Source organism: Ipomoea triloba, chromosome 1 (genome assembly GCF_003576645.1).
Source record: "Ipomoea triloba cultivar NCNSP0323 chromosome 1, ASM357664v1".
In the NCBI taxonomy this organism is placed as follows: Eukaryota; Viridiplantae; Streptophyta; class Magnoliopsida; order Solanales; family Convolvulaceae; genus Ipomoea; species Ipomoea triloba.
Window position 1 is genome coordinate 6,097,536 of NC_044916.1, and position 13,707 is coordinate 6,111,242.

Genomic DNA, 13,707 nt, shown 5'->3' on the forward strand with positions numbered 1-13,707 from the left:
TTCCGATTCCCATGTGCGAACCAAACACACCCCGTGAGTGATAATTCTATGTTGTTTTGCAGGAATTGGAGAATCTCATGGAAATTCTTGTTGAAGGGTGAGAAAGTTGTGTTTGACAAGGGAAGCAAAAACAAGGGGAAATCTTCTAAAAGCTATTGATCTGAAGCAAGGGTGAATGGTTGTTATCTCTAGAGTAGGCATTCATTGAGTCAATCCATGCATCTACACTCCAAAGAGCAAGGCTTGATCACAAATCCATAAACAAACTAGTAATTCAAGTGTAATTTTATTAATTAATAAGAATATGGATTAAATTTCAAGTTCTCTTGGCTTACATGGAAAAGAGATGAACTCTAAATCCAAAATGCCAAAAGTTCCTTACAAAAGTGTAAGTTTATATAGGCTACAAATCAAGACCCTAAAGAAAGTGCTAGGAAGCTTCCCTAGTCTTGTTAGCAAACATAAAGGTAAAGTTGTAAAAGGAAAATACAAGAAATAATAATCAAATGGAGATCAGAAATCCAATGATGTGAATTGAGCACCCTAATCCTCTCAAATGTTCAAAAGTAAATGTAGCAATCTCTAGAGGTATGCATCCCATGAATTAACCCAAGCATCAACACTCCAACGAGCAAGCTTGATCACAAATAAATCTTCAATATAACTCAAGTTTAATTTGCATTGATCAAAATAGAATAAGGTTTATTGACCTTTGCCTTCAATGAAATAGAGTTAACACCTAATACCACATTTTGCCAAAACTACCTTATAAAGTGTAAGGGATGCTTATTAAGGTGTGTTTGGTTCACATGCACAAGGGAATGCATTGTATAGGCTATAAATCAAAACTCTAATGGAATTTATTAAGGTGTGTTTGGTTCACATGCACAAGGGAATCAAATACGGGTCTTTCTCTGTCCGCTTCCCGAGTTCTCCCAAAATTCTACCCCACAAAGAGAGCTCACTTCCCCCATTGGGTTATTGATGTTTGGTTATATATGACCTTATAATGAGAATAAAGGTTTTAAAAATATAAAGAATAAAAAAAAATTAAGTAATTGATCTTAATATAAATGACATCCAAAGTATCAATATGAACAAAAAAATCAAAACAAAAATCTAAAAGCACTAATCCAAACTTAAAATCAGATTACGAATTTTAATTAGGGAATGAGTTTTTTAATTGAATGGGTAATCAAATCTCATAGTTGTTTTAAAAAAGTGCCAACCAAACACTATGATTTTAATTATCATTCCTAGTGTGTAAACCCATTAACCAAACACACCCTTAGATTTGCTAACCAAGATAATAAGGGTAAAGTTTTTTTTTTTAAAAAAAAAAAGTACAAATAGGCCACTAACTATTTGGGGGATAGTAACATGAGAAAGTATAGATGAACATACTACAATGTAATTGAGCCATTGTATTCACACAAAAAAACACTTGAATCTAATTTAATTTTGCGTAAAATACATTTTTCAAAAGATGTTTATTTGTTCCATTGAATATATATTTTTGCAAATTGTATATACATTTCATCTGAAAAGGTTTATTTAGCTTGGGAGAAGAAGGTGGTTTATTTAGCTACTCCAAAATTTACTTACCACTAAGTATTAAAATGGTATAAAGTTTGAACTAGTATTGGTGGACTTCTAGGAAAAGAAGTCCTTCCAAAAATTCTCTAAGGCTTGAGCAAAAGCCAAGCCAAAGAGGGGGTTTGGAAATAGTTTTCAACCAGCAATAGACGCGCCTCGGTTATAACCTCATTAGCTGCGTCATTGCCCCAAGCGCAAAGATGCTCTTTACGACCTCTTGGCTTTGCATTTTATAGAAGTAGTATACCGTCGCCGTTCCATTACGCAGTCGATGTGGGAATACAATGTAGCGATATAATGATTTGGTTTCCATCTGTCAAAGATAGCTCGAATGAGGTGGGTAATTTTGTTTCACCAAAACCTATTTTTGCACTTTATTAGTATAATAGTGACTAATTAAAATTGATGGCATTAGTGATATATATATACATATATATATATATATATATATATATATATATATATATATATATATTTGAAAACGAAAACAAAGCTGCATTAAGAACTTAATAAGTCAGAAATACAGGTTGGTGGGGTAGAAACCCATGAACCCAAGAGAGTCGAGGAACCAGTTGTCCGTGCAAGCACATGAATCACTTGATGATTCGCTAACCTCTTGATATGGTGATTAACAAAGACGTTCCAATGCCCCTAGCAATCATATGACATTGCTTAAAAACAACCAAAACCAACATACGAATGATCTAAGTAACACGAATTAAAAGCAACACAAAAAGCAAGTAATATGATTAAATATGCAATTCCTTGTAGTATATTATTAGTGCACGTACTAATATTATTATTAGAATGAGAATAAGACAGTCTTACAATAATATAATGACAAGAAACAAGTAATAAAGGTTTTTTACACGATTAAAAGTTTCCATAACAATTATATCAAAACAACAACTAACAATAATTACAAATTACACATTGCATATATATTCCTCACATTTCATATCCCATATTATTTGTCCCGTCCCACCCATTAAATGTGTCTACAATCCAGTGAGAGGATTAGTCACTGTACGTGTTTGACGTACGGTGAAAACTCTGGGCTACACCCAAAAAAAAAATCCCATATTATTTCAGGTTGTGCACTTTCAAGTCAAAAGCATTATATTAAGTTGTAGTTGAAGCCAACTTTTTCTTTTGACATCAGTAGGCAACTTAACATCAGTTGCTAAACCAAAAGCTTGTAGTGCCCTATAATATACCAAGTTATGTCAAGTTGTCACCATTCTAGGCCATGTCGAGTTGAATACTCAAAGACATGGTGATTGTTATGCCAACTCTCTCCAAATGAAAGCAATGCCACTAACCTGACAAAAGTTCTTTTTCCAAATGGGTCGCCTTCTGTTGGAAAAGGCAACCTAGATGGTCGCGTTCTGAAGTAGGGAAGGCGACTGTTCGCTGGTCGCCAGTCACATTTTGCCTGAAATTTGGTCAAAATCTCCCTAACATATTACTGGAACCCTAATTACCTGCGATAGCAGGTCATATCCGGTTTTTGGGCTTCATTGCATCAAAATTAATTGTTGATGGGTGTAATTGCACCTTTAAAAAGTTTAGGGGCCGAGGCTAATTGACTTTTCATCTAAAGTCTGGGAGTCTATTTGACCCTTTTCCCAAAAAAATTGTTAAATAGGATATTCATCTACCGAAGAAGATATATAATTGAACCATCCAATTTGCAACTTAAAAAAAAAAAAAAAAAAGTGCATTTAATCTATCAAACTAGTTGACACCTTGCAATTATTTCAAAATTAAACATTGCTCATGTTTGTTGGAAAAGGCAACCTAGCTAGATGGTCGCCTTCTGTTGAAAAAGTTTGTTTACTTGTTTTTTTTTTAATTTTTTTATTTTACATTTTATTTAACAAACTTATTGTTTATGTTATGAGTCAACCTTTGTGAATAAAATAAATATGTAAAAGACAAAAAAAAAAACAAAAAACAAAAAACAAAAAATTTCAATAGAATCCATGCAAATCAAAGGACAATACCACCATCTACTTTGAGAGGAGCTCGTCTCCGCTAATCGTCATCTCAAATTAGAGACTTTCGTCTCTAACAAAAAAGAAGAGATTATTGTCTTCATTCAGCCAAAGACAATTGGCATCCCTATTCATCTTGGTCAGAGACGAATTGAAGAAAGCCATGGTGAAAGTAGCCACTTTCGCTACATGTCTTCCATTTTTATTTTGTTTTCTCTTAATTTTTTAGTTTTATTTTAAGGTTATCTACATAACAAAAAATAAGATAAAATAAAAGAGAAATGAAATTTTAAATGCGATATTACATTTTTTTTTTGAATACTACTAAGAGTTAGTATTGCCTCCACTGAGGCTCGAACCCACCACCTTCCGTATAAAGAGAAAGGTTTGATGCCACTGGACTACAAGGGTTTTCATTCATCTATATATTTGACTTATTTTTTATTTCTTGCCATTCGTCCGGATCGATATAGACAAGGAGAGTTAGTCTTCGTTCATAGATTTGCGTGTGTATGTAATTTTTATTTTTGGAGAATGTTCAAATAGACACCTAAATTTTATTCAAAAAGTCATTTAGGGGCTTAAAGTTTCAAAAGTTGCAAAAACATATAAACATGTTATTTTGTATCATTGAAGCTCTGAAACCGGTTGATAACCTTTAATTACAGGTTACCTAAGTTCCGGCAACCTTTCCTACACTTCTGGCAATAATCATCGGTGACCGAATGGTCGTCGGTCATGTTTGGAGGAGGCGACCAACTGCTGGAGAAGGCAGACCAGTTGGTCGCCTTCTCCAATTGCCGAAGTAGGCGACCAATTTGGTCGCCTCCTCCAGATGCAATCGGTCGCCAGTGATTGTGGCCAGAAAATAATGAAAGGTTTGTCGAAACCCTAGATAACCTGTAATTATAAATAATCAACCGGTTCCTGGGCTTCAATGCTTCCAAATAACATGTTTATGGATTTAATAACAACTTTTAAAAGTTTAAAGACCTATTGACTTTTTGAGTTGAGTTCAAGGGCCTATTTGATTTTTTTTTTTTTTTTTTTTTTTTTTTTTTTTTTTTTTTGATGTACGTGGGCATACTGGTATTACTTAATTGCAAGGCTATCTTGTCCGTAGATGCTCTTCAATTTGGCAGGATGAATTTGTTTCACTTGTTTCTTCATAGTGCCTGCAACGATACTATTTTTAGTGGGGTTAATAAATATAACATAATTTAGTGGTAAAAATTTGTGTGAGATTGTCACACAAATTCATGTTCGTAAAATGGGTCGGGTCAATATGAAAATGTAATACTAATTAAGAATAAAATGTCTATTACTTATATGTGAAAGTGTAATACTTTTCAAAAAAAATATAATACTTTTACATTTTAATTTAAAAGTACTACATTTTTCCTCATAAGTAAAATTGAAAAAATCGCTAGGCGCTCTTCAGGCGTCTGGGGAACCTTAGCGTCTAGGGCGCCTAGGCATCGATTAGGCAACCATTTGTTATTTTTAAAAAAATTATTTAAAAGATTTAGAAAAATTAAGACTTAATAATTGTAAACTATTTAATACTTTAATAGTAGTTAGTACTAAAATATTAAATATTAACCTAAAAACATCTAGAATTGTCAATTGTATAAATATTTAAAGAATCAAAACACAAGACAAAGTCACAACTTACAAAGTAATGTTAGAGTACCTGATTTCGAATTTTTTTATTACATTTTTTTAGGTTTGCGACCGATTTGAACTATTTAGATTTATTTCACTAAAAATGACATCAGTTTGAGCAAAATAACCAATTTTAAGAAACACAAAAAAATTGCTAACTAGCGGCTCCGCTGCGCGCGACCTAGTCGGCGCCTAAGCCGCTTAGGAGGGCACCTATGCGGCCAACCACCTAGAACAACGATTTAGCCAAAATTCTAGGCGGTCGGCCACCGCCTAGCACCTAGGAAGATTTTTGCAACATTGCTCATAAGTATTACATTTTTTTTCTTATAAGTAACAAACACTTTCCAAAATTACTTATAAAGGAAAGTGTAATATTTTTGAAGAAATGTAAAATGTATTACATTTTTCTTCAAAAGCATTACACTTCCCCTTATAATAAGTAGCAAATTAAACACTTTATTCATGATTAATTAGTATTATATTTTCTAGTATAAGTATTATTACATTTTCATTCTAACCCAACCGATCTCACGAACACAGTCTCACACAAGTTTTTGCAACAATATAAATGTTTTACAACTAACAACAATAACAATACACGTACTGCATTTCAAAATAATATGAAAGTGTTCATATGAATCATCCATCACCACAACAACAACAAATGAAAGTGTTCATATGAATCGTCCACCACCACCACCACAACAATTAAAAAATTATATGCTCGATCATTGCATTATATTCTTCTCATTTAATTTCATGTAGTCCTCTATTTCAGAATAAGATTGCATGTTCTCAATATATAGTTTCCATTGAGCTATTTTTGAAAGCCATCTTTCTCTTTTGAGCATTAGTTGGCAATTTGACGTCAGTTGCTAAACCAACAGCTTGGAGTGCCCACACAATATTCCAAGTAACGTCAAGTTGATACCACTCTAGACCATGCCTAGCTGAAAACTCAAAGGCATGGTGATTATTATGCCAACCCTCTCCAAATGTAAGCAATGCTATTAACCTGATGATAGTTTATATCCCAGTTAAACTTTATAAGATGAGTAAATGTTATGAATAGGCACTAAAAAGAAGCTAGAATGATTACACAATAAAGATGTTTACAAACCAATTATTTGTAGATAGATCGCTAGTGTTCCATGATCGATTTCCCCATTGATGACATGCAGAATTCACAAAAAATGTTATGTGATACTGTAATGCAATTCTTACTCCCTGTATAAAAAAAGTTATTTATTGATTAATCAATCAGTAGGCATACCAAAAGAAAAAAAAAAAGAAAAAAAGACATCAAATCTAATTTTAAGACAAGTAAATAAGTAGAACTAGCTAAACACTTTCTGCTCAGATGGCATGTAGTGACTCTTCTATATGAAGATCATGAGATTGAGCCTGAGTGGATGCGGTCATTGTTTTTAGAACACTACTATGTGTTTTGATTACCCCATTAATTCTCATTCCACCTTAATTCCACCTTACTACCAAACATGCAAAATACTTTCATCAAAACTCATTACAATTACCAAGTATTTGATACACATTCCGATTCCAGTTCCCATGTATGCAAACCAAACACACCTTAACTGTTACTCTTATTTGGAGTTTTTTTTTTTTTTTTTTTAAGTCTCAGTTTGTGGTAAATAATCAATAACAAACACTAGCAACAGTATAAGTCATTAGTTTCAAGGGAAACATAAATAGAATTAGAGTTTATTGGTGAAAAATACTCACACATTTATGTATCATAACAAGTATATTTAAACCTCTTTATAACTTTTGAAATTTTAATATCAAATCTTTGTATCTTGTAACAATTATATCCAATTATAAAATTCAATTTAATATAAATTCTAACATAACCCGACTTTAAAAAATTTTTAGTACAATTATGTAAAAGATAAAATCATACTAAAAGCATTTTTAAAAATATAATTGTATAAAATTGTTACTTCATACAACTAAAATTTTTAAATTAAACTTCCAAAAAAAAAAATTTAATTGTATGTATAAAATTGTTACTTCATACCATTAGACTCGAGGGTTATTATTTGACCATTATTAGTTGTTTGACTTGGTTAAAAAAATTAATATAAGTGTTTGGTTAATAAGTTTTTTGTAACTCCAAAATACTAAATTTCAAAAGGCTACTCAAAACAACCTTTTCAATTAGTCTTTGGAGAAAAGAAATTATATCAAACAGCTATCAGCTAACAACTAACAACTAATTTACCAAACACTTTTCTATACAATCAGCTAATATTATCAATTAATTATACCTTCTAACCCAATCAACTAACAACATCAACTAACAGCCATTTACTAAACAGGACCGAAATGTCTCTAAGCACTTATGAGCCATGAGAATGTCATTAAGTGTTCTAATAGTGTGAAATGACCTTGAGAAAAGTTTCCTCCTTATTAAAACACATATGTTATCTAGCCAATTGACTATTTCCCTCCTCTTCCTTATTACTTGTTGTTCATTACAGTAAATTTACAATTGTGCTTGTTTTTGTTGTTTGTATCAACCAACCTTTATTAAGGGCTAGATTTCCGTATTGTGTACTTTGTACTTGAGAAACATAAACTCTACATCTATCATCAATCATCAATCATCAAGAGAACAACAATCCCGCCCTAATTATACTCAATCATCATATTAACATATTAAAAACATTAGACAATTTTAAAAGAATTTAAAAAATATCTAGAAATTGAGGCTCAGCAATTCAATCCATACATAAGCTTTAGAGTCTAGACTATTAGTTTTATCAAATTCAAGAAAACAATAAGATTTCAAATTTTAAAATTAGAATTTTACGGTTATCATTTAAAACAAATTAAATGGAAAAACATTTGAATTAATCAATTAACTAATTATAGATATTTAAATGCATGTTTAAGTAATTAACCTATTATTATATGAATTAATAACCACAAAATGCATGATAAAACATATTTGATCTCAAATGTATTCAAGGACAAAATTTTCATTTGCCACTTTATTAATTAAGCATATGGTGCACCTTTATATTGTTTGGTTCCCTTTCCACTTTTCAAACATATAATTTTGGTATGGATATAAATTAAAAGTGTAAGCACAAATGATTCCCCTTTCCTAATTGGTAACATCATACCTTTATATTTACTGGTATGTAGTTAATTACTTATTATCATAATTTACCTAAGAAAACTAATAAGAGGCAGTTATACTGCTCAATGATGTCCTTATTTTTTGTATTTATGGAGTTGTATGCTATGTTGAAATATACTCCATAGTATTTTAATATTTTTGGACAATAATTGTCATACACGGTATAATATATATTTCATTTGTTAAATATAAAATATTAAATTAATTTACCTAATTGTACTTATTTTAAAATATTTTAAATAGAAAAACATTTTTATATTATAAATAGATACATATAGGAAAATGCCAATAAATACCAAACTCATCAGAACGAGCAAAGATGAAAACAATGAGTGAAAATACATACCATGCCCCAAACTATGTATGGAAATCCGCCAATGGCATATAGCAATGTTGCAAGTATAATAGGATGAATAATGTAGGTATTATAAATGAACTTGTAGAAGAATTGATTCTCCAAGTCTGCTACATTTGTCGGCCTTTCACTCTACACAAAAATATGAATTAATTAAATCAAATCAAACAATTCTCTAACATATGAAATGCCAAAAATGTAATAACAGAATTATTTAATTTGAGTATTATAAATATTACCCTTTCATTAGCGGCTTTGGTGTCATAGATCCAACCTACGTGACTGTACCAAAATCCTTCAATGGGACTGTGGAGATCTTTTTCAGTATCCACATACTGATGGTGATATCTATGGTTACTCACCCAACCAATTGGATCTCCCTATTAACCAAATGGTAAAGTAGCATAAATATAAAGGTGAAAAGGAGCATTCCTTGATTTTGTAATTTATGTTGAAGGCAAAGCGTTGGTCACCTGTAAGATTGTTTTACAGGTCTCATTTCGTGAGACATGTAAGTTCTAAAAAATGGGTCATAACATAATTACATATATAATCAATACTTTATGCCTTATATATAATATTTTATAGTATAAATGTAATATTTTATAGCAAAGCTCTAATAGAAAATTTGCAGGAAATAAATCAATATCAATATATAATATAACAAAATTGCATTTGCATATATAAGCATACTTTATTATAGAATAAATGTAGTACTTTATAACAAAATTGTTGAGTAATAGACTGTTAGCAAGAAATAAATTAATACCTTAACATATCGGAATTGTAAATATAATTAATATATTAAGCAAATCATACCATGGACCAGGGTTCACCATACCTTGCATTATAGACTATGGTCCAAAATGACTTTCAAATTATGTGTCTACAATTAACATATTATATATGCATGTGTTTACAGTTAATAATAATTTGAAGACACATAATATGTTAACTACATGCACATATATAATATGTTAACTGGAAGCACACATAATATGCAATTTATATATTATGTGTTTGTAGTTAACGTATTATGTACCTTCAATTTATTTACAATACATAATTTTTTAACTAAAGACACAAAATATGTTAATTTCAAACATATAGTTTTTAGACTAGAATCACAATGTAAAGTGAACCTTGGTATTTGGTATAACTAACAGCTGAGTATTTTATAGAACAAATGTAATACACATTTAGCTGAGAATAAAGTAATAATATAACAGAATTTTAGATATCATTAATACTTTAAGCCTCATATATAATACTCCGTAATTTATAACATAAATGTAGTACTTTTTTAGGAAAACTATAATAAACAATTTGCAGTAAATAAAGTGCATTATTACATAATAGGATTTACAATGTAATCAATACTTTAAACCTTATATATAATAATGTACTTTATAGTATATATGTAATACTTTATAGTAAAACTATAATAAATAATTTTTAAAATTAGTATTATATTACTAACCCATATACATACCTTAAAATTCACATTCTCCTAATTCGACATGTGAGACTCATGAGGCGGTATCACATAATAATTTGCCTAAGGTGGGGCTAAGAAAGCAGTGTTTTAGTATATCTATATTCATACTTTACCTATTGCTACTTAAAGACATGATATATATATATATATATATATATATATATATATATATATATATATATATATATATATAAAATGATATTTGAATTATATAGACCTGCAAAGCATGAACACCACAATAGGCAAAAAAGTACTCAAGCCATTTGGGAAGCTTGAAACTCCTGTGACTGAGATTCCTATGATAAGACAGAGAAAGACTGAAGCCGGTGATGATAAACAACCCAAATGCAACGCCAAAAGCATCCCAACTGAAACAAAATGGGGCAAACAGACACAGCAAATGCGTCAAAGGAAGAATCGCCTTCAACGCCGGGGAACCAGGCACCACTTCCAAAGATTTCCCCATTCTTATCCAAAACTCAACCCTCTCCTGCTTTTCTCCTTCTTCTGGTGTGTGTGTGTCATCAAAAGCCCGCATTTCACCCTCCAACCTAACAATGCTGCAGGGTGATAACCTTTTTGAAGTAGTAGTGTATATATAACTTCTCCCCTTGCATTTATTGAATAGATTTTCTCCTACTTTTCTTGTGTAAATGCTGCAACTTCCAAGACTAAGTAAAGGGAAGGTTTGTCGTGAAAAGGAAAATGATTTAGGTGCTGCTGATGCCCACACTGATATGCATGCCATTTTCTTTTCTCAGCCTTTAATTTGGTTTCGTTAGATTACAGTAAATACACACACACACATATATATATACACACAGCCAAGACAAAGCAAATCAAGAACAATTACCAATCCCTTAGCTTATTGAGTTATTGTAGTAAGAAAGATATCTGCATTCAATAATTTATTTTTTGTTTATATTTCTTGACAAAAATTGATTCCTTAAATAAATTTGATTTTTCTTGTAATGAAAGTACAACTGCTTTCGTCCAAATGAATATAGACAATGACAATATGTCTTAAATATTTTTGTGCTTTTTTAATGATGAATTTGAGAATAAGGTTGTACATTGCCATAATGGTATATATATATATTCAATTATTATCCCATCAATTTAACAATGTAATAATTTTTTAACAATGCAGGGAATTTTAAATCGGTGTAATCCCTTTCCAAATTAGTTGTGTCATTTTCTATTTTATTACTACGGTAAACAAGATTGCGTATATTATTTCACAAATAATGGTAAGTTATGCATTTCTTATAGACTAAAGATTTATGCACATCAATATTTCATTAAGATATTTTGCTATCAATTTTTTAATGAAAGTTGTCTGCATTTATATTTTATTAATTATTAACAACATTAGTTCATCTATGAGCTTTCATGCATATACTTGTCTCTTTCTATCACGTACTTTATGTAAACATATATTTTATTTATAGTAGTTTGTACGGTATGAAAATATGTATACTTAGCTTTTTCTTATAGAATTGTGATCACTTCTACAATTATATATACACGTACCATTGATTGTGTGTGTGTCTAAAATTATGTACCACTTGAAATTATTTTTCAAAAAATTCAAATCCCATTATTTTTATTTTATATTTGATCTATCTACTTATTCATAGCCCAACATGAAATATAATCCAATTTGAAATCCATTTCAATGACTTCTACGTTACATGCAAGTTAATTAGCTAGCCTTAGATTTTTTTCAAAAGTATCCCATGAGGTGCATTTTTAAATATGCTTCCAAAAACATCTATCTTAAATAATATAAAAAGGACTCAGGGACCACAATATACAAAACATAAGCATTAGACCACAATAACTCAAACTAAGATAACAATATTAAAAACATTGATAGTGAACCAAAACATATAAAGAATCAACAAAATAGTCAACATACTCCATTATTAAATACTAAACAAGGACTTATCAAGTACACATACAAATATACAATCTCTTCTCCCTTCTCCCAAATACTAACTGTATTATATAATGGCACTACATATGAGTCCCATACTAGATTTAGATTTAGATTTTATATTTACACTTAATACTCATATAGTCATACAGTTACATTCCACTCAAATAAAATATTTGGAGTAGAAATTAAACAAATAAATTATACATTGTCATATATATATAAAAAATTCATTTTTTTTCACATACATCATTAATGTATTATCTTTTGAGTTAATACTTAATTTAGTCATCAAATATAATGATTTTTTTTTAAATAAAAAAATAGTCCTAAACGTTGTTTTGTATTTAATTGGGTCTTGAACTTTGATGGTTTGACCTAATTGACTCCTCAGTTAGGATAACTTGGTAATTTCTCTTCCATTAATATCAAATTTGGGGTGTGTTTGATTTGTACATGGGAATTATAATCGGAATACGAATCAAATACTTGGTAATAGTAATGAGTTTTGGTAAAAGTATTTTGCATGTTTGATTGTTTGGTAGTTGGTGAAATTGGAATGATTACCAATTTTTATGTTTGGTTATGTATGACTCTATAATGAAAATAAAAGTTTAATTTTTTTTTAGCTTAATTCATTAAATCACTACAACTTACAAGAAAGAAAGGAGGAGTATCCAACCACTCCCTACAACCTGACACTGAAAAGGCCTCCCGCGCAACAGTGTGGGCGACACAATTCGCAGATCGTTTAACGAAACGAAAATTAACATCATAAATCAATGATGCTAATTCTTTCACATCATCAACTAACATTCCGAAAGCACCAATATAAACCAAAAAAAAAAAAATCAAAACAAAAATAAATGATGTACCCCTCATCAATTAACTATCCTCCTCATTGCACTCACTCCACCTATCTTTAACAGATGGAAAATAAATGATATCATTGCTCCGATCCATTGTATTGATGTGCATCAAGCTGTTGTTGTTTTCCCACATCGACTGCGTAACAGAACGGCGACGGTATACTACTATAAAATGCAAAGCCAAGAGGTCGTAAAGAGCATCTTTGCGCTTGGGGCAATGACGCAGCTAGTGAGGTTATAACCGAGGCGCGTCTATTGCTGGTTGAAAACTATTTCCAAACCCCCTCTTTGGCTTGGCTTTTGCTCAAGCCTTAGAGAATTTTTGGAAGGACTTTTTTTTCTAGAAGTCCACCAATACTAGTTTAAACTTTAATTATAGATAGATTATATATTAGAAATTACAGTAATTACAGTAATAAACTGGAGAATGGATTTTTTCCAGACTATTATAATGCGCTTAAATATTTATTTGGTGCTTAATTGAGTTTGGAGCTTTAATTATATTTTAAAAATAAAATTGGAATTTATTTTGTTCTAGATTTTATAGAAGTTTTGTAAGTATTAATGTAAATTGATCAGAATCATAAATGTATAAAATTTAGAGTAGGGTCTTTTTTTT

The 13,707-nt window shown here is 30.4% G+C and overlaps 1 protein-coding gene and 2 non-coding genes across 3 annotated transcripts; 1 reads left to right on the top strand and 2 right to left on the bottom strand.

Annotated features, from left to right (window-relative positions):
• Window positions 1–1,648: 1,648 nt before the first annotated feature.
• On the bottom strand, window positions 1,649–1,798 carry LOC116002401. Its single transcript, XR_004094434.1, has one exon. It is a non-coding gene; the product is annotated as a U4 spliceosomal RNA (small nuclear RNA).
• Window positions 1,799–5,850: 4,052 nt separating this feature from the next.
• On the bottom strand, window positions 5,851–11,064 carry LOC115998692 (acyl-CoA C20 Delta5-desaturase-like). The gene is made up of 5 exons (XM_031238329.1): window positions 10,498–11,064; window positions 9,022–9,162; window positions 8,774–8,914; window positions 6,382–6,488; window positions 5,851–6,276 (listed from the first exon to the last, which is right to left on the bottom strand). The coding sequence occupies exons 1-5, from the start codon at window positions 11,026–11,028 to the stop codon at window positions 6,057–6,059; spliced, it is 1,140 nt and encodes a 379-aa protein (XP_031094189.1). The 5' UTR covers window positions 11,029–11,064; the 3' UTR covers window positions 5,851–6,056.
• A 2,223-nt stretch (window positions 11,065–13,287) lies between these two features.
• LOC116002396 lies at window positions 13,288–13,437 on the top strand. The gene has a single exon (XR_004094433.1). It is a non-coding gene; the product is annotated as a U4 spliceosomal RNA (small nuclear RNA).
• Window positions 13,438–13,707: the final 270 nt, after the last annotated feature.